The 20770-nt window shown below is 51.4% G+C and overlaps 1 protein-coding gene across 1 annotated transcript in view; it reads left to right on the top strand.

The window, feature by feature from the left end:
* The window catches only part of XKR7 (XK related 7), a 24045-nt gene extending 3275 nt beyond the window's left edge, over positions 1 to 20770 (top strand). Inside the window, exons 2-3 of the mRNA XM_007446863.1 lie at positions 17991 to 18193; positions 19518 to 20770. Coding sequence (XP_007446925.1) covers positions 17991 to 18193; positions 19518 to 20473 — 1159 coding nt within the window. The 3' untranslated portion in view covers positions 20474 to 20770. The remainder of the gene's footprint in view (positions 1 to 17990; positions 18194 to 19517) is intronic.

Raw genomic sequence — 20770 nt, 5'->3', positions numbered from 1 at the left:
TCCTGCTTAACAGATGAGGGAATGGAGGCTCAGAAAAGGGACATCCTTGCCCAAGGTCACATGGCTAGGGAGTAAAAGCACTGGGACTCAAGACTCTCTGCCTTCAAAGCCCAAGTTCAATTTATCTCCCCTGCAATTCTGCCACTAAAGGGTCCTCCAAGCTCAAAGAATTACGAGTCTGAGATACCAAGATTCCAGGATGATAGAAAGTCAGGGCTACTGCTGGACTGAGATAAGAATGGGAAAGGAGGGGGAGGGAGTTGAACTATGTGGATAAGGATGGGGAGACTGTGTATATTGTCAGGAAAATGCTGGATTGGGGGTAGGGCGGGATCAGGAGACTTCATCCATGTTTGTAACTAGCTGGCTAGGTGACTTTGGGCAAGGCTCTTCCCACCTCTGGCCCTCAGTTTCCCTGTATGTAAAATGAGAATAATAGATTTGATGACCTTAAGAGCCTTCCCTTTTCTGGAAGTCTGACTATGGGTCTGTATCAGAGCTAAACCTCTGGGCCCCTGTCCCAAAAGCTTTGGATTCAAAAATGGCTGAGAATCTGGCTAAATGGAGAGAGATCCAGACAAGAAGCCAGCAGAGTTGGTATTCCTAGAAACTAAGCAATGTGGTAAGCAAACATGAGGTTCCCACAAAGAACCGGTTCACTGTCCAGCGGGACTTGGTGCAGATGTTCTGAGGGGTGGAACCCAGGGTAATGAAGGAGATGTGTGTGTGAGACCTGCATGATCAAAGCTGAGGGACTGGCCATTCATTCACCTGCTGATCCCACGCCCCCAAATCTGAATAAATTAATTTGAATCATAAAGATATCTTTCAACTCCTTATGCCTGCACAATGCTGAATCAAAAGCTTGAATACTTTGAGGAGCTAGTAACACAGACTGTGTCAGTACATGGGTATCAGACAAGGGGACAGTATGGGGCAAGCAGTGTCCTAGAGAAGCTGAAGTTACCACCCAGCTCCAGCTGATGGTGCCACAAGAAATCATGGACCAGGTGTTGTCAAGTCTTGATTTCTCAAGAGAAATGGGAAATTGGGATTTTTTTTTTTGGTGAATTCTGCCAGTATTCAACTACTAATTAAGGTTTTTAAAAATAGTGTCAACCACAGGAAACATATGGGGGCCCATCCTCTTTGTAACCTCTGGCCAGCTCCTTACACTTGATTCAGGTCCTTTCTTCTTCTGTTCCCAAACAACCCTGCAAGATGCATGTTATTATTTTAATCACAAAATGGGGCTCTGAGGAGGGAGAGCAAGGGAAGGAATTCACAGACACTATGCACCCTCCATGTCCCAGCAGGCCCCATGTGAGGTGCTCTAGGCATGTGATCTTGTTTTGCCCCAGAACCTTCCCTCTGGTGACAGTTGATATACCCATTTATCAGACAAGAAAGTGAGGCTTGGAAAAGTCAAGTAACTTGCCGAAGGTCACCCACTGAGCAAGTGGGGGAGAGGTGAGGTGTCAACCCACCTTTGCCTAATTCCCAAGCCCAGGCTGTATCCCTGACACCACCACACTGGCTGCATTAGAGGTTCCCAGAGCAATGGCCCGGTACAGAGACAGATTGATCCCTGAGAGAACACACAGATCCTCTGGTCAGACATGAAGCTGGCTGGGGGCTGGGCACCAACCTGTGTTTTCATGCCTTCTGCCCAGCTCCCACCCCCAACCCACTGAGCTGTTAAGCCATTCAGCGCTGTTAAGCCAATTAAAGTCCTAACCCTGTCCACTCTGACCCTGTGGGCAGGAGAGCAGTAAGCCATGAATCCTGCTTTCCCTAATCTTAAACTCACTGGGCCCCAGCTTTGCCCAGATAAGCGTGGTTTGTTAAGCCAATTAGTGGAATTAATCTGGCATGGGATTCCTCCCAGGCTGTCAGGATCTAGGGACCCCAAAATGGGAGGGAGGGGAAGGAAAGAGGCAAACTGGACCTTGAAGGCCCTCCCTCTACCACACTGTCTATGTCTAGGCCCCAGCACTGCTCCCTCTGCCTCCTCACAAGCCCTGCACTCCAGAGAAGTTCAGAAATGAATTAGTGACCTACCTGGTATGAAAGTCAGTCTCTGGGGCTCCTCTCTGGGAAGCTCTGTTCTTTGCGTGATGGTTAAGAACATGAACTCTGGATTCAAATGTCCTCAGTTCAAATCCTGACCATACCACTTTATATGTGTGATCCTGACAGGTCACATAATCTCTCTGTGCCTGAGTCTCATCCTTTATAAACTAGAGACCATACGGTATCACCTCTTGGTTTGTTTCGAGGTTTCAAGAGATAATATACCAAGGTTTTAGCAAAGGGCTGGCCATCGTTAAGTACTCAGAACCCCTGGCAATGGTTAGGACCATCAGTCTGTGCTTTGTTCCCTGTAGAAAGTGGTTTGTTCACTGAGCGGGTGGCCTGTGAGTGGGCAGGAGGGCAAGAGGGCCTTGAAGGACCCTGAAGCCATAGGGACACGGCAGCTGTGCATTTAATCTATAGTCATTCATTCTGCAAATATATGGAGCACCTGCGGTCTACCAGGCACTGCGCTAAGTGCTGGAAATACAGTGGTGAACAAGACAAAGTCCCGGCCCTCTTGGAGCTCAAGAGTCTAGTGGGGGGCTTCCCTGGTGGCGCAGTGGTTGAGAGTCCGCCTGCCGATTCAGGGGACACGGGTTCGTGCCCCGGTCCGGGAAGATCCCACATGCCGCGGAGCGGCTGGGCCCGTGAGCCATGGCCGCTGAGCCTGTGCGTCCGGAGCCTGTGCTCTGCCACGGGAGAGGCCACAGCAGTGAGAGGCCCGCGTACCGCAAAAAAAAGAAAAAAAAAAAAAAGAGTCTAGTGGGGGAAACCAATAAACAAACAAAATAAAATATATATTACCTAATATAATATATAAATATAATATATAATATAATACATAATATAAAATATAATGGGTTAGATAGTGGTAAGAACTATGGAAAAAGTGAAAAGGAGGAGGGTGTGGCCCTTCAAGATAAGGTGGTCAGGGCAGCCTCTGTGAGGGGTGGGCACGTGGGCAGAGGGCAGAACAGGGTGCGGGCAAGCTGTGTGGATGTCTTGGGCAGGGCGTTCCAGGCACAGGGAAGGAGCAGAGCAGGGAGAAGGCCCTGTGGCAAAGCAGAGAGCTGGGGGGAGATTGTAGGAGACGATGGTGGACAGGGTGGCTGGGGGTGGATGACGCAGGGCCCCACAGGCCGGCGGGGAGGATTGGGGCTTTCACTCTGCATGAAGTGGGGAGCCCAAGAGGATTTGAACAGAGTAGGAACAGGGTCTAGACTTATGCTTTACAATGCGCACCCTAGCTGCTGGATGAAAAATGGACTGGAGGGAAGCCAGGGTAAGCCTGGAGACCCACAAAGAGATCCACCCTCGATGATCCAGGTGAGAGAAGATGGGGGCTGGACCAGGGCAGTAGCAGAGGGGGCGGGGGTCTGTTGTAGGCATAGCAGACAGGATATCTTTCCTTCTTTGGTCAATATCCCCATTGGAGCCAGACAGTAAATGGTTAAGAACTCATACTCTGGAATCAGCCTTATCCTGTGTCTGCCACTTTCTGTGATTTGGGACAAATGGCATAACTTGTCTGTGCCTTAATTTTCTCATCTGCAAATTGGACATTCTTACTGGTAGTATGTATCACATGTGGCTTGGAGGAGTAGTAAATTAAAGAATGTATGTGTAGTGTTTAGCACGGTGCCTGGAACACAGGAAGTGCTCAATTCTCAGTAGCCATTACTAGTTGTACAGTAATAATACAAGTATATAAGTAATACATAAAACAGGTCAGGAGTTGGATTCCACAGTGGTTTTCAAACTGTGTTTCACCTCTTACCATCATTTCAACTTGAGTATCTCAAGTTTCTCTTTCTTGATATGATGGTCACATGCCTAAGATTTTGTTTTGACAGTCCTACAGCTGAAACATGTTTACAACCCCCTGAACTCGGTGACTATCCACAAGGTCCCTCCCTGCTCTGACCTTGCAGGGTTGTTCCAGTCTAGCCTCACCACCCACCTCCTGGGAGACCCCTCTCTAGGACGCTCTCCACCGGGCGTCCTCCTCTCCCTGCCCAGCTGGCAGCAACAGGCCATTAGAGCAGCTCCTAACAGACACAGCGGCGGCAGTTGGGCCCAGCGTCCCCTGTTTGATCTATAAAGACCACACAGGAGAAACCCTGGGGGAGGAGGGAGGGCTGCCAGGAAATGGCTTTGAACCCCTGGCAGCTGGGGCGAAGGTCCCCAGGGAGAGGAAGGAAGATGGGTTGGGATCTTCTCTGGCCTCTCCATTCACCACTCTGCCTTTGTTAGGGCCTCGGAATTCCTCCTCTGGGAAATCCTATCAGCCTCCGGTCTCCCCCCCAGCCCACTCCTCCCCATATCCTGTCTCCACCTGCGGCCAGAATGGTAGTTCTGAAGCTCAGAGCTGACCCTGCCACTCTGTAGCCAGAGGGCCAGCCCTGGCTCCCCTCTGCCCCTTGAGCGAGTCTTAATGCTATAGCCTGGTGTCAAGCCCCAACCTCCCACCCTTTCATCTCCTCACTGCTCTACCCTCCCCCCCAAGTAAGTCACATGCTCTTTTTCTTCATGCCTCTAAGCAGCTGCCTACAGTCCTTCCTTCAGCAACACCCCGCCCCATCCTCCTCCCGGTGAAACTCTGTACATCCCTCAGGACCAAGCTCAAATGCCACCCTTTCTGAGAAGCTTGCCCTGGACAAACTCAACACGTGCCACCCTCTGCCCCTCAGACCCCACCTCCCATTTCCTCAATCAGGCTAGTTGTTGTCATTTTTCATCTAAAATGAAAACTGCTTGGTTGTTTTGTCTGTTTAAAAAGGAGCTGTATGCTCTTGTTGAAACCTCAGGCAGCGCAGGAAAGGTGCAAAGACTCCCCTCCACTTATTATCTCTGGGGGTGCAGACGTGGGGTTAGGGGAGATTTTCCCTTACTAATTAGATATTTCTCGTATCACTTGATGATTTTACTCTGATTTTTAATTAACCAAGAAATACATTTTACCTGCATACATTTTAAAAACATGTATAGTTGCTTTCAAAGAGTCAGATACTACTAAAAATTATAGTCACCATTTATAGAGACATAGATTAGGTTATTCCTCTTCAATCCTGTCAGGTAGGGAGTGTAATAATGAATAATAAGGACTGTGGAGCCCAAACTCTGACTCTGCCACTTAGGAGCTATGTGACTTTGGGCAAGTCACTTAACCTCTCTGGGCCTCAGTTTCCTCATCTGTGAAATGGGATAACACCCCTATACAAATGGCCATTATGAAGGCTTATTGAATTAATATATGGAACATGCTTTGCACAGTATTCAACACATCATAAGTCCTCAAGTAGTGTTAGCAAGCATTATTGGCCCACGTTTCAGATGTGGAAATTGACACACAGAGAGGTAACAGCCTCCTAATACATAAGTAGCAAAGCCAGTGTTTGAAGCCATGCAGTCAAGCTCCCAAGCCCACATGTGTAACTACCAAGAGATACTACCTTTTGCTAGTTAAGTGTATTCTTACAAAACAAACAATCATGTATTGCTTTGGGAAGAGGGAAAACGTCAGAAAAGTATTTTTTAAATTTTATTTTAATATAAAGTACCCACTGTTGACATTCTGGGTTCTTCCTCTCCGACTTTCCCCCCATGCACAATTACTCATTCCTCCTCAGCCCCACAGTCCTGATCAGATTCTGTTGTGATCCTTGCCCACCTGGCTGGTTTCCCTACCAGATTAAAAGTGCCTGGGGAGTTGAGGCCTTGTTCGTTCTTCTTTCTGTCCCCCACCATGACTGGCTCCAAGCTGACACTCTGTTGCTATTGGTGGCCTTGTACCCAGCGAGCTTTGGTGAGGTCCATAGTAGGGTCTTAGAACACAAATTCTGTTGAAGCAGGGTTTGCATCTGTGGCTGATGTGGGGGGCGCTAAGGCAGTGTGGGAGCCCCTTGCTCTGTGGACACAGCGCTGAGGTCTGCTTAGGCCTTCATCCGCAGCCTTCCAAACTGTCAATGAACAAATGCAGGCTAAGGGCAATACATATGTATTCGTACAAGATGTAGTAGAAGCAACGCCGGGGCTGAGTTCCCAGGAGGATGCACGTGTGTCTGACAGGAGATGAAGTTCCTCGTATACAGTAAGTGCTCAATAAATGTTCACGTGAACTGAATAGAACCTTTAAAATCAGAATCTTTTTCCCCCACTGTTAGTAACGTAACTTTATTTAAATTTTTTATTTTATATTGTAGTATAGTTGATTAACAATGTTGTGTTAGTTTCAGGTGTACAGCAAAGTGATTCAGTTATACATATACATGTATCTATTCTTTTTCAAATTCTTTTCCCATTTAGGTCATTACAGAATATTGAGCAGAGTTCCCGGTGCTATACAGTAGGTCCTTGTTGGTTATCTATTTTAAATATAGCGGTGTGTACCTGTCAAACCCAAACTCCCAATCGATCCCTGCTCCCACCCTTGCCCCCTGGTAACCGTAAGTCTGTTCTCTAAGTCTGTGAGTCTGTTTCTGAAATCAGAATATTGAGCAAGACATTTCTCTGCCTGGGATTCGGTTATCCCATCTGTAAAGTCCAGTTGGGGCCTTGGGAATCCTGGATGAGTTTTCCCAGGACTTGGACAAGACAGCCGAGTAGCTGAGAGCTTGGGGCACTGGTACAGCCCATGGCGCCATGGCTTCCTCACTGTGTGACCTTGGGCAAGTTGCTCCACCAGCTGGAGCTCTAGTCACATTGTGAAAAGGGGTGATAGTATTCACCCCTTAAGGTTCTTGTAAAGATGTCTTGAGATAATGTAAATGAATAGGGTCTTCACATATTATATGCTCAGGAAATATTTACTACCAGTTATTATTGGCCCGAGTAGTAGCCCATCCTACTTGCTTCATAACAAGATAGGGGGTGGGAGAAGGGCATCAAGGGTCCTAACGCTCACTACCCCTCACCCACAGATCCCCCCTTCAAGGAAGGAGACTTATTCTGTGACTCCAGAGACAGTGTGAGGATAGGTGACAACCCAAGGTTAAAGGGAAGCAGAAGCTGTGTGATAAGAAGAAAGATCTCCCTGGGTTGCCCTGAGGGTGTGAACTCCACATCACCAGACATGCATGCAGACAGAAGCGACTGACTTTGGCAGGGGCTCCTGCCTTCAGTTTGGAGGATAAACCAGTCATCTCTAAAGCCCCTCACGGTTTTAAGAGTCTATGGATCTAACTTGGGTGCTTTGTGATGCTTATCTGCTGGACCACAGGTTGCAAATCAGTGGCCCAAGGGCAAATCCAGCCTGAGGATATGTTCGTTTGTCCCACACAGTATTTTTTTCCCCTATTATTTAATGAAACTTTTTATTACGGAAAGATTTTAAATATATAAAAGCAGAGGGAACAGAATAATGATTGCTCCGTGTACCACCATCCTGCTCCAAGAATGATCATCTCCTGGCCAGCCTTGTTTTATTTAGGCCAGCACCATCCGAAAGAACTTTCTGCAGTGATGGAAAATGCTATATATGTATATAGGAAACGCACCATCCAGTACAGTAGCTGCTAGCCACACATGACTATTGAGCATTGGAAATGTATAACTGAGCAACTGAATTTTTAATTTTATTTAATTTTAACTAATTTAAATTTAAAGAACCATATGTGGCTAGTGTAGGACACGTAGGTGTTGGAGAGTGTAGGTCCGGACCCCACCCCATTTCTTGCCCTTCCATGTTATTTTGAAGCAAGTCTCAGATGTCATATCATTGCACCCATAAATGTTTCAGTACATCTCTAAAAAGATAGACTTTTAAAAAATATAACTGACGTATGTAATACTGTTATCAAACCTAAAAAAGGAATAATAATTTATTTTAAAGTCACATGGTATTTTTAAAATGAGTTGCCAACATTTCCAAATTGAAGTTTTTGGGTTTTATTGTTTTGTTTTTTGCATAAATATCCTTATTTCCAGCTCTTCCTGAAAAATTGAAATTCCAGCCATACTGGGCTCACATTCTCCCATGGCAGCAATCAGCTGGAGCTGAGGGACAGCTACCTTTCTAGACACCCCTCTTTCATTCCCCAGAGTCCCTCATAATATCAGCTCGGCTCCTCTACCATCTAGGATCTCATAGATCAGGGACAAAGAGGAGTGGTGCTTTCTCCCTGCCTCGATCTTCAAGTACCTTCAGATGCCACCAGGAGACCAGGATCTAACTCCTTCTCCCTCACAGGCTCATGCCATCCCAATGTCGCACAGGGATATCAGGAAAAGAGGAAAGGCGCGATCAAAGAGCCTTGGGCTAGAGTATGGAGTCCTGGCTTTGAGTCCCTGCTCTGCACCCATTTCACAGATGCAGCAAGTGAAGCTCAGAGAGGGAAGGAGATCTGGCTGCACTCATACAGTGAAGAACATAAGAGGCAGGAACCTGGTCCCAAATGCTTTGCTGGAGAGGAGCTGCCTGCTTCCCTGTTGGGCAAAGAGAGGCGCACTGTCTGTGAGCTGACTGCAGTGGGTGGGTTGGGAGAGGGTCTCAGCTTTACAGCCAGAGCCTAAAATTAGTGGCAGGGAGATGTTTGGCCTTAGCCCAGCAAAAAAAAGTGCTGTGACTCTGGAGGGGGCTGCTGAGGAGGAAGGAGACAGCCCAGCTCCCAGCACCATGTGAAATGGGAGCCAAACGTGTAAAATCACATCCTTTACTGACATTTATGACTCATTAGGCTGCCAATTCCAGGAAGGTCCCATTTTGCATCCTTGCAGGAGTGCTCAGCATTGAGGAGTGGACAGATGGGGAGGGGGCGTCAAGGCCATTCCCCCCAGGAGCTTCCTTGGCCACATTTCAGGTGAGGAAGCTGTATAATTGGAGGCCCAATGTTTTGCAGGGAACTCACAGACTGCACCTAGGTCCTCAGCTTGATCCATGCCTGTGGTGAAATGAAGGAGTCCACCATTCCTAATCTGAGATGCAATTCCAATGCTTCTGGCTACTGACCTTGGGCAAGTCACTTCTCCAAATGCCTGCTAAATGTCTCTGGGGTCCATCCCTTCTGTCTGGGCCCTCCTCACCTCTCACCTGGTAACTGGTCTCCCAACCTCCACCCTTGCCTCCATCCAATCTGTTCCTTACAGCCAGGGTACTCCCTCTAAAATGCAGAAGTGCTATCCAACACAATCTTCACTCTTCAGTTAAAGACCAGATGCTTCACCATGGTCCCCCTCATCCCTTGCTTTCTTACCTCCTTTTCTGGAGCTATAGCCATTCTGACCACTTACTGTTGCCACCTAACTCAGGACCTGTGCCCATGTTGTTCCTCTGCCGGAAACTCCCTTCCCTCCCTTCACCTGGTTAACTCCTGTGCCTGCTTCAGATCATGCCTCAGTAGCCACCTCCTTCAGAAAGCCTTCCCTGACTGCCACGCCCTTCCCAAGCTGGGCGCTTCTCCCATAGAATTGCCTTCCTCAGCGCTGGAGCACAGAAGCCTGTTGGAACATGGCTGCAGCCCACAGAATGTCTGTCGTTTCAAGTCTACAGGACGATTTCATTAATGTCCAGGTTCCCCGCTAGACAGTGCCAGATGGACTGGGTCTGTCTTGCTCACCATCGTGTCCACCAGCATTTTAGTACAGCTCCTGGCACACAGTAGGTACTCAAAAATGCTGGGTGAATAAATGTCAAGTGAACCTCCTCTTTTCTGAGACTCAGTTTCCTCATCTGGAAAATGGGGGTCATGCCCACGAAACCTCACAGGGCTGCAGTGAGGATTTTAGCAAAGTACCCACAGAAGGTCTCTGATGAGCGGCAGTTATTTTCTGGAGGAGGGCAAAGACCCCAATTAAGGCCCTGCCCTGTGAACTTGTCCTGAAGGGACTTCTCTGACCCTCTGTCTCCTGAGGATGGATTCAGTGAGCACCAGGGAAAGTCAGGCGAGGAGTAGGTCTCAGCCCCGCTAGAAACTAAACTGGAAACTACAAGACCTCTTCTCCCTGCTGGAGCCTGAGTCTGTCAGCTTCTTAAAACCTCGTATTGGTTGAATACCCTGCACTGGGCTGGGCATTTTATACAAATCACCACTTTCTGATTTTATAGCTATCCCATAAGGTGGGCATTGAGCTGACGGGTTCAGAGAGGGAAGCAACTTGCCTAAAACTATACAGACAGTAAATGATGACGTCAGGATCTGAACCCGGGTCTCCCTGACTCTCAGGGCTGATTCTTTCCCTCTGTACTTGACAGCCTTCACTTGGGGGCTTATAAAATACATTTACACTCCATTCATTCACTCATTCAAGAAACAAATATATATTGAACATTAACTATGTGCCAGGCACTAGGGGCATAGCAGAGAAGAGGACAAACAAGGTCCCCACACTCACGGAGAGACAGACAAGAAATATGTAAGCAAGTAAGTTAGATCATCTCTGGTTGTGATATGTGTTATTCAGAAAATAGGGTAACTTGACAGAAAGTGGCAAGAGGGGTGGGTAGAATTGCTTTGGAAGGCAGGGGGCGGATCTGGGAAGGCCTCTCTGAGGAGGTGACACTGAGCTGAGATGGAAAGAATAAGAATTTGCCACGTGTTGGTAAAGCCCTTTCCAGGCAGAGCCCCTGAGGCTGGAAAGAGCTTGGGGTGTTCAGGAAGAAGCAAGACCAGTGTAGCTGGAGATGTGGGAGAGGGGGAAGGCGGAGGGAAATGAAGTCCTAGAGGTAGACAGAGGCTGGATCGCACTGGGCCCCACAGGTCATGGTGAGGATTTTATTCTAAGGACAGTAGAGAGTGACATGACCTGACCTAGGATTTTACAGGACCCCTCAGGCTGCTGTGTGAAGAATACGGTCTGTGAAGGCAAGGGTGGAGGGAAGATCAAGGTAGATGGAGGCTGCCGCTGCTCGGGGTTGGGTGGCTTGGACCAGAGTGATGACACCAGGGAGAAGAACTTGGGCTTAGGAGACAGCTGTCGGGCCTTAACGTTATCAGAATTGGATGTGCGGGGAGGTGTGCCTGATGAAAACTCCTTGGGGTAGGCAAGCATCAAGTTCCTTGGACCTATTTTGTAGGAGAACTAAAGCCCACAGAGGAACTGGACTTTCCCAGAAAGTCCAGTGGAGGCCTTGAGCCTGGGTTTCCTGACACTCCAACTACTATTGTCACCCCTTCCCCAGTTTTCTCTAAACCCACATAATTCCAAGCAAAGCTTTTAGGTCCAGCCCTGTCCGACATGGGTCCTCCCGGGCAGCCCTCTGAATACCTTCCAGGCAACGGAAGCACCTTCTCTGATGCAGGGGCCCATGGAGAGCCAAGTCTGAGTCCTAGGTCTGGCAGTAACTTGCTGTGTGACTTTATACAAGTCCCAGTCCCCTTCTGGGTCTCAGTTTCTTCATCTGTAAAATAAGGATAATAATAGTACCCACCTCAAAGATTTGCTGTGAGGAATGCACAATATGTATAAAAAGGCTTAGCACGGCCTATCATAGAGTTGGTGCTCAGTAAGCGTGAGCTATTCTCATTATTTTTGCCTGCACACTATCCCCCTACAGACTTACGGAGCAGTTGTGGGCCCAGTTGGTACAGTGTTCCTGCTGCTTTCCATCAGCCCAGCCTGGTCACTTTCCAGAGCCTGCAAGCCTGGCCCACAATGGAGACAAGAGAGCTGGCCATGGTGCCGCTTCTGGATGGGGTGGGAGCGGGGGAGCCGCTGGAAGCTGCTGTGTTTTTGGCCCAGAGCTGTGAGGGGGAGTGGAGAGGGGCGAGAACACACGCTCGGAAACGCCGAGACCGACAGATGGAAGAGCCGAGGATGTGAGAGACGCAGACAGACAGAGAGAGCCCCAGAGTCGGGAGACGGGGAGCAGGCAGGGGAGGGCGGCCGGAAAACTGGCAGTCACGCGAGCCACGAGCTGAGCAACAGACCAGCAGATGGACCAAGCCGCCAAGAGACTGAAAGACGGACAGACCAACAGGCAGTATCCAAGAGACAGCCAGAAAGACAGACAGAAAAGCAGACCTGGTATCCGAGGGGACAGACAGGCTATCCTGACATCCAAGGGACAGACAGACTGACGTTCCTGGCCTCTAAGAGCAGACAGACAGGCTGACTTGGGACCCCAGGGTAAAGCTGACTAACAGATGGACATAGTATCTGAGAGATGATGTGACCTATAGTCCAAGGACAGACAGGAGGACTGACCCAGGGTCCCAGAGTGACCCTGACTGACAAATAGATTGACTGACTGACAGTAACGGGGGAACAGATAAATAAATAGGCTATCCCTGCATTCAAGGGACAGACACAACAACAAGCTGATCTGAGCCAGAGCCAGAGACAGACAATGACCGAGGATCTGAGGACACACAAAAGACGGGTCCGGGCTGACCTTCTGCATGGAGACTGAGGCCAAGGCCAGCAACCCTGACTGGTACCAGAGACTCAGGGCAACCCAGGAACAGAGAACAGGAAAGAGACAGGGTGACCCAGAAACTTTCTGGCTTCTTAGGGTTGTGGGATCCCCTCATCCTTCTCTCTTCTGCGTGTTAGAAAGGAGCCCTCAACGCTGGGAAGTCCCTGGGCCTGGGGAGAATGGAATGAGCTCTGTTCATCTCCTGCCCAGCTGCCCGCTCGCAGGGCCGGGGGGTCCAGAGGAGACAGCGTTTCGGATCCTTGAGTGGAGGGATTTCACACCCTCACTGCTGGCTTCTCTCTTCTCTGGGCTTCGTCATTTTGCTCCCCGCCCCATCCTCAACGATACACACTTACCGCTTCAATTTCCAATTTCCTCCCAGACAGGCTTCTTCTCCGAGCCAAAGATTGGGAGTCAGCAAGTTAGATCCAAAACAGACTTCTGAGCACCTCTGTTTCCTCACTGGTAAAATGGGGGCGGTAGAGCTGTCTGTTAGGTTCTGGCTCACACTGGCCTCAGGCAGTTAAGGCTGGGGGGTGTCAGAGCTGGGGAGGCCCAACCAGGCTGTGGATCATCAGGGGAGGCTTCCTGGAGGAGGAAAGACAGATGTTCTGGCTCTATGCAAACTCAGGCAGAGAAGCCCCAGGGCCTCCAAGGTCAGGAGGGAGACACCTGCAAACACTCATGCACAAATATTCAACAAATATTTATCGAGTGCCTACTACACGTACTGATGCTGGGGACACAGTGGTGACCAAGACAGATGAGGTCCCGACCCTCAGAAAACCACAGTGGTATAACAGAAAATAGATGTGTAAATTAATAAATAAGATTGTTTCATAGTGTATGTTAAGAAGAAAATAAGGCAGAGCGATATGAGAGATGAGAGTGATTTAGTGAGAGTGGAGGGGCTGACATAGGATGAGTGGCCTGGGGGGCCTCCCTGAGAAGGTGACGTGGGAGCTGAGGAATCAGCCACAGGAGGATCTGGGGAAGGGGGTGTTTCAGGCAGAGCAAGTAGCAAGTGCAAAGGTCCAGAGTCAGGAACAAGTTTGGCTGGCTTCCAGGAACCTCCAGGGCACGAATGAAGCGGTGGTTTGAGACGGGTTGAGAGAAACAGAAAGGGCCAGATGGTTTAGGGCCTGCAAGCCAAGGGGAGATGCTTGGATTTTATTCCAAGCGGGATGGGAGGCCCTTGGAAGATTTTGAGACATTAGTTTTTAAAATATCCCACTGGTTGCCATGTGGAGAATGGACTATGGTGGTGGGCACAGGAGTGGATGCAGGACTGAGAAAGGAGATGATGATGGCCTGGACCAGGGTGGCGTCAGTGAATGGACAGACTGGGGGTGTGTTTTGGAGGATAGTCCCCTGAAGTTGGATTCCTTTCCCTGAGATGAGGTGTTCTCTGTAGGTGGCATGGGTCCCATTTGTGGTGAAAAGCAACTTCTTCCAACTTCCTTTCAAGTAGAGTGGAATCAGGTGGGCTTCCTGGAGGAGGTTTGAAGGGCACCTGCTAGTAGGTCAACTTTCAATTAAAAGAGAGAGGCTGGATGATCAGAAGGAGCCAGAGGCCTCCACCTAGCATATGCTCACCCTCACTATGTGCACATCCCTCTACAGTTTACAAATGCCCACAACAAGGGGGAAAATGAGGCTCAGAGAGGCAGAGAGATTACCCAAGGCCACACAGCATCCAGGGCACGGGCAAACCCACAAGCCCAGCATATTGCCATCTTGTCTCCTGATCCTCACCCCAGTGGCTGTGATGTAGGCAGGAGGGCAAGTGCTGTGCTCCTTTCTAGAGAAGGTAAAACTGAGGCCCAGGGAAATTAGGTTGTATGTCCTGGGCAGAGCTGTTTTAAGACTTTTGTGGGCCCCACATCTATCAAGTATATTAAAATGTAGCCATATCAAACATCGAATGTAAATTATATATACCCAGATAAAAGCCAAATTGCAGTCGACTGGCTGATATCACGCTCTGTTTTGCAGACATTTAATTAAACATTTATTAATTTTGATTCTGCAGTTTTTCCCTGTGTTTTAGAGCCAATTTTTTTTCCAGGCTTCAAACGTTTTGCTAGGCCCGTGAAAACCTCACAGGCCCTTGGCAACGAGCATTTACCACCGGCTGGAAAGGACAGCCACGATTTTTGGACGTGTTGCCAAAAGGGGCAAGGGGCAAAATGAGGCTGAACCGAGGCCCTTTCACCCTCAGACTGCAGCATGGTCTCTCCACACTCCCTGCTGACCCCATGTTCTTGGGTCTCAGAAGCCTTCTTTCTTCCCCTCCCCGTTCCTTGCTCTGGCCCAACAGCGCCCTCGGCTGGGTAAGCCCTTTGTCTGCTGTTAGCTGGGGTGCGGGGTGTGGGGTGTTGGGAGCTGGCACAGGAGGGGACAGGAGTGGGTGGGGAGTTGGGCAAGCAGCCTGTCAGGTGGTGATGGATGCTGGCCGGGCTGGGGCCTTTCTCATGCTGACCCAGGCCGGGAAACAGATGGTCTTCCAGCCTGAGGGAAACTTCCAGGGTGTTGCCCTCCCCCAGCTCCCCAGGCCCCTTCACACTGGACCAGCTGGTCTCTCCTTCCTGTTCAAAGCCGGAGCCACAGGACTGGGAAAGGGAATGGGAAGGGGGAGACGGAGGCTGGGACAGGTGGTCTGCGTTTTGGGCCGTGAGAAGCTCTGGGGGCCATCCTGGTCTCTCCCCGAGTCGCCCCCACTTCTGGCATCTCCAGCTCTGCGCTCGACTCCTCCTCTGTGCCCTGCCTTAACTCAGCCCTGTCATTTCAGGCCTGAACTAAACTGGGGACTCACCTGGCCTTCCTCCAAGCCAGCCAACAGAGTGAGCTTTCTAAGCCACCGAGCTGATCATATCACCCCTGATTCTGGGATAGAATTCAGATTTAGAATAAAATATGAACTGTTCAGTCCAAAATTTGATGCCCTTCACAATTCTAGTCTTCTAATGCTCCTCCCTAGGACAACCCTCCCCACCAGGCCTGGCAAAACACTGGCTGTTCCCCTGAAAAGCCATGTTCTCTCATGCCTCTAGACCTTTGCCTTAGTTGGGCTTCCACCTAAAATGCCTTTCTGCTTCCCGTGTTCCTTTAAATGCCTACCCATGCTTTAAAATGGAGATCAAATGTTTCTTCCTCCAGGAAGTCTTCCCCAGCTAAAGTTACTGATCCTTCTCTGGGTTCCACAGCATCTTAGAGCATCTATTTCAGCTCTTAGCTTGTCTGTTCTCCCGTGGGACTGTGAGGTACTTAAGGTCACAGGGCCTGGAACATAGCAAGTGGTCAAGATATGCTTGCTATGTGAATGAATGATTCTAGCTGCAGACATCCTTATTTGGGGGGTAGGCAGGCGCCTAGAGAATAGAAGTCACAGGGAGACAAATTTCTGCTCATCCAGAGAAACACAGTTCAGCCCTGGAGCTGCTCGGAAGTCAAAGGCTCTGCCTCAAGAGGTAGCGTCTCCCTGTTCTGAGAAGTGTGTGAGCAGAGGGGTAAATGCACGGGGCTGGGAACTGCTGAAGGGATTCCAGCACTGGACAGGAGAGTTAGACTGAAGGGCCTTTGCATCTTGAGTCAGCTTCTGAGGGAACAGCCCTCTTCCCCGTCCTGGGTGCCAATCCCGTACTGTTTCACACTGAGGGTGTGTCTACACCACCGATTGGTCCTCAGAAGACCCAGAGATGGGAAGGAGAGGCCTAAATGGGATGTTTCTGGCCATGTTTTGGGGGGAAAGTTTGGGTACCAGAACATTAGCTCTGAAAGGATCTCCAAAGTCTCCAAGCCCATCCCTCTTGTTGGCAGATAGAGAAGCTGAGGCCCAGAGAGGGCCACACCATTGCTAAGACCAGGATACTCATTTGCGAAAACTCTGGGAATTAGCTGAGCACAAATTCCAGGGAGCACTGTGGTTCCTCCCTTGGGCTGGTCACACAGAGCTGAATACAGAACATCCTGGAAATGCCAGCACTTCACATCTGGGAATAGACCCCCAGATCCCTGGTTCCCTGATTTTGGATTCAGGCAATAGGGTCATTGAATCTAGTGGGATTTTCTCCCCCAGTTTTGGGGGATATGACTCCTAGAGGAGCCCTCTCTGGTTTTATGAAAAGGGCTTGCCTGTCCTGTGTATCAGAGAATTTGGGGGTTGGGGCTGTTGTACCCGCAACAGCCGGGAGTGGAGCTGCTGGGCAAGGAACCAGGGCAGAGATCTGTGTGGACAGGTCCTTTGTCACCCTAATGGGCACTGCACTTTATAGTTGCAAAGTACCTCATCCATTTAATCCTCACAACCACTTTACATGGGATCAGCTAGGGCTCAGAGAAGGTCTTGTTCAAAATCACACAGCAAATTAGAAGCAAAGTCAGGAATTGAACTCAGGACTTCCAGATCCCTTCCATACCTCCTATAGGGCTACCAGAGTTCCATTCAGTTAAACAAACTTGGAATCATGCACTCAGTCATGCAGCCAATAGGATTGGCACCTACCGTGTGCTAAGAACTGAGGGTATAGCAGTCAGTTATGACCTAGTCATACTCATGGAGTTCACAGCCTGGGGGAGATGGATGCATAACCAGACAGTTACAACCCACTGTGACGAGTGCTGGGTTGGAGGGAAGCCGGGGAGAGGCCCCTACCTCAGGTGGAGGGTGGTCAGTAGAGGCTGCCCGGAAGAAGCCATATCTAAAAGCTGAGCCTTGGATGAAAAGCAAGAGTTATCCAGGTTTGGGACTGGGGTGGGGTTGGCGGACAGGGCAAGGTGTTCCAGGCAGAGGGAACAGAAAGTGCAAAAGCTTAGCAGTGAGGGCGAGCAAATCTGTGACGTGTACAAAGCAGCTGGAGCTGTGAAGTTTGTTGGGAGAAGTGGCACCAGAGGAAGCAACTAAGTCGCAAATGCCAGGGGGTCTCTGAGCAGCTTCCCTAAGGGGAGAACTGGGCACTCAGATGGGGTGGGGGGCCAAGGCCAGGAAGCTGGCAACAGAAGTGGGGGCTGGCACCAGGACTGTCCCTGAAGGAACCTGTGTATGGGCAAGTCTTTATGGCTTACAGTGAGAGGCAGTGTTGCCTATTGGTTAGAGTGTGGGTCTGAGACCAGCCCATCTGGGTTTGAATCCTGGTTCCACTGCTTCCTAGCTGTGTGACCTTGGACAAATGACACACCTCTCTGAGCCTCAGTTTTCTCATCTATAAAATGGGGATAGTAATAGGGTTATTGCAAGCTCCAGGTAAGGTGTCCAGAATCCTGCAAAGAAAGCAGGCCCTAACTTGCCATAGCAATAATGATCCTTATAAATGCTGTATTAAAGGCTTACTTTGTGCCAGTGCTTTAAGCTAGTGAGCCCAGTGGGAGCAGCCCAACAACAGCCCTGTGAGGTGATCCTTTCAATGAGGCCGTTTCACAGCTGAGGAAACAAGCGCAGTAAGTGACTTGCCCAGGGCAACACCGCGCCCTGGCCCTCTGCACTTGCTGGGTGGCGAGGGTCTAGTTGGGAGGGGGCGAGGGGGATGAGCGCGCGCAACAGCCTGAGCACCACGTCCTCCCGCAGGTACCTGCGCGCCATGTACCTAGGGCTGCAGAGCCGCTGGCGCGGGGAGCGGCTGCGGCGCCACTTCTACTGGAGGATGCTGTTCGAGAGCGCCGACGTGAGCATGCTGCGCCTGCTGGAGACCTTCCTGCGCAGCGCGCCGCAGCTTGTGCTGCAGCTCAGCCTCCTGGTGCACCGCGGCGGCGCGCCCGACCTGCTGCCCGGTGAGCCCCGCCCCTCCGCCTGCCCGCCCCGGGCGCCCCCGCCCCCAGGGCTCACTAGTCTGCAGTATTCTGACGGCCCCACCTGTGCCCCACCCCCACCCCCACCAGCCCCATGCTTAAGGCCCCCGGGGAGGCCCTGTCCACTTCCCCCACCTTGGCGCACTCACTGTCGGGGTTTTGGAGGCCCCGCCCCTTCTACTCTCTGCATTCTCCAGGCGTCTGGAGACCCCCAGGTCCCCTCCAATGGCCCCCTTACCCTCAGTATTAGGAGACACCCCACCCCCTTGCTCTTCTCAGGCTCCCTGCGCACTACCCCCTCCCGCCCTCCTCCCTTCCCCATTGCCAGGGCAGACCAGACCTCACTTCTGCCAAGTCCAAAGAGGCCCTTGACCCCATCACCACACCTCAGACCCTCAGGGAAGTCCCCTGCTCCTGCTTTCCCCAGACTGTCCCAATCCCAGCCTGCATCTCCTGAGGACCCCTCTGCCTCACAGACTCTGAATCACCACCAGTTTCCAGAGAGCCCTTCCATCCACCCCTCACTGCTCTTCAGCCCCTTGGGGACTCCTCCCAGGCTTTGTCCTGGTCCCCATGAGCTCACCCCGCCCACCCACCTTGCTGCTTCTCGAGCCCTAACCGACCAGGCCAACCCCTTCAGTGTCAGAGAAAAGCCATATTCCCAGTCTCCCTGGGGCTCCCGGTGCCCCTCCTGCCCGACACTGCCCGACACACCCTCAGTGTTTCAGAAGACTCTATCACCATCTTTCAGGTTCCCTGGCCATCCCTCACCCAGGGTCCTGGGCCCCAGTCGAAACTTCCCAGTGGGATTGTCCTCCCATGCCCTCAGCTGTGCTCAGTTTGGATATTCCTTTCCATGCCCCAGCCTCATCCTGGTGGCCTGTGGCTTCTAACAGTCCTTTCTGGCTCCTCCATTCCCTAATCATGACCCCCCTCTTCACCTCCTTTTTCACTCCCAGAGTCCTGGACCCTATTTTCCCACCCTCTCACCAAGACCCCTGAACCCTAACAGCCGCATACTAGAGACCCCAACCTGACCCTTACGGAGACCAAAATCACCCACTTCCCCTCTCCCTTTAGGCTGCCACCCCCGTAGAAGCACCCACCCCTGTCCACTCTGACCCCTGCCTCAGTGTCCTTGACGACCACCCACCCAGACCCTCTCCACACCCCTCTTGATTTATAGACCCTTCCCTCACACCTCCTCAGACCCCAGCTCCTGACCCAGACCCCTCCCCCTTTCCTCAGACCCCAACCCAGACCCACCCCTAACCCAGCCCACCCTGCCCCCACCCTGTCTCCGCAGCCCTCTCCACCTCCGCCTCACTCGTGTCCCTGGCCTGGACCCTGGCATCCTACCAGAAGGTGCTGCGGGACTCACGGGACGACAAGCGGCCGCTGTCCTACAAGGGCGCCGTGGCCCAGGTGCTGTGGCACCTGTTTGCCATCGCGGCCCGCAGTCTGGCCTTCGCGCTCTTCGCCAGCGTTTACAAGCTCTACTTTGGCATTTTCATTGTGGCCCACTGGTGCGTCATGACCTTCTGGGTCATCCAGGGCGAGACGGACTTCTGCATGTCCAAGTGGGAAGAAATCATCTACAACATGGTGGTGGGCATCATCTACATCTTCTGCTGGTTCAACGTCAAGGAGGGCCGCAGCCGCCGCCGCATGACCCTCTACTATTGCATCGTCCTGCTCGAGAACGCCGTGCTCACCGGCTTCTGGTACTCCAGCCGTAACTTCTCCACTGACTTCCACTCACTTATTCTGGTCTGCGTCGTGGCCTCCAGCTTCGCACTGGGCATATTCTTCATGTGTGTCTACTACTGCCTCCTGCACCCTAACGGGCCCCTGTTGGGTCCCCAGATGCCTGGCTGCATCTGCCCTGAGGCCCCAGGGCCCTGTGGCCCACCAGCCGATGCTGTCACAAGTCCCCCAAGGTCCCTGCCAAGGACTACAGGCGCTGAGCGGGATGGGGCCTCCATGGGAGGCGAGCGTGCGGGGACCCCCACACCACCTGTCTTCCAGGTGCGACCTGGCTTGCCTCCCACGCCTGTGCCCCGCACCTTGCGGACAGAGGGGCCTGTCATTCGGATTGACCTGCCTCGTAAGAAGTACCCTGCCTGGGACGCTCATTTTATCGACCGCCGGCTCCGGAAGACCATTCTGGCGCTGGAATACTCCTCGCCTACGACACCCCGCTTGCAGTACCGGAGCATCGGGATCTCCCAGGAGCTGCTGGAGTATGAGACCACGGTGTAGGTCACAGTCTCCCTGCAAAAAGGGATGAACTTTGGCTGATCCCACATCGAGCACAGTGTTGAGCCCAGAATTTCAGGGCCACCAGGCTGAGGGGGAGTGGATCTGTTGGTCCAAGGGTAGAGTGGCACCCACCATTGGGTTATTTCATGGGAGGGGACAGCCTTGTGGAGGCCCCAGGCCTTGGCCCTGTTTTCAGCCCTGTGGCCCATTTCCTAAACTCCCCTGAACCGGGGGCCCAGGGAACCAACTGGTGCTACGCTCCTCGTGAGCTGCCCCACTTTCATGGAGGCCTCCATA

This window comes from Lipotes vexillifer, unplaced genomic scaffold (genome assembly GCF_000442215.2).
Source record: "Lipotes vexillifer unplaced genomic scaffold, Lipotes_vexillifer_v1.1 scaffold75, whole genome shotgun sequence".
In the NCBI taxonomy this organism is placed as follows: domain Eukaryota; kingdom Metazoa; phylum Chordata; class Mammalia; order Artiodactyla; family Lipotidae; genus Lipotes; species Lipotes vexillifer.
Note: the sequence above shows the minus strand (reverse complement) of the source record. Positions and strands in the feature narration are given on the sequence as shown.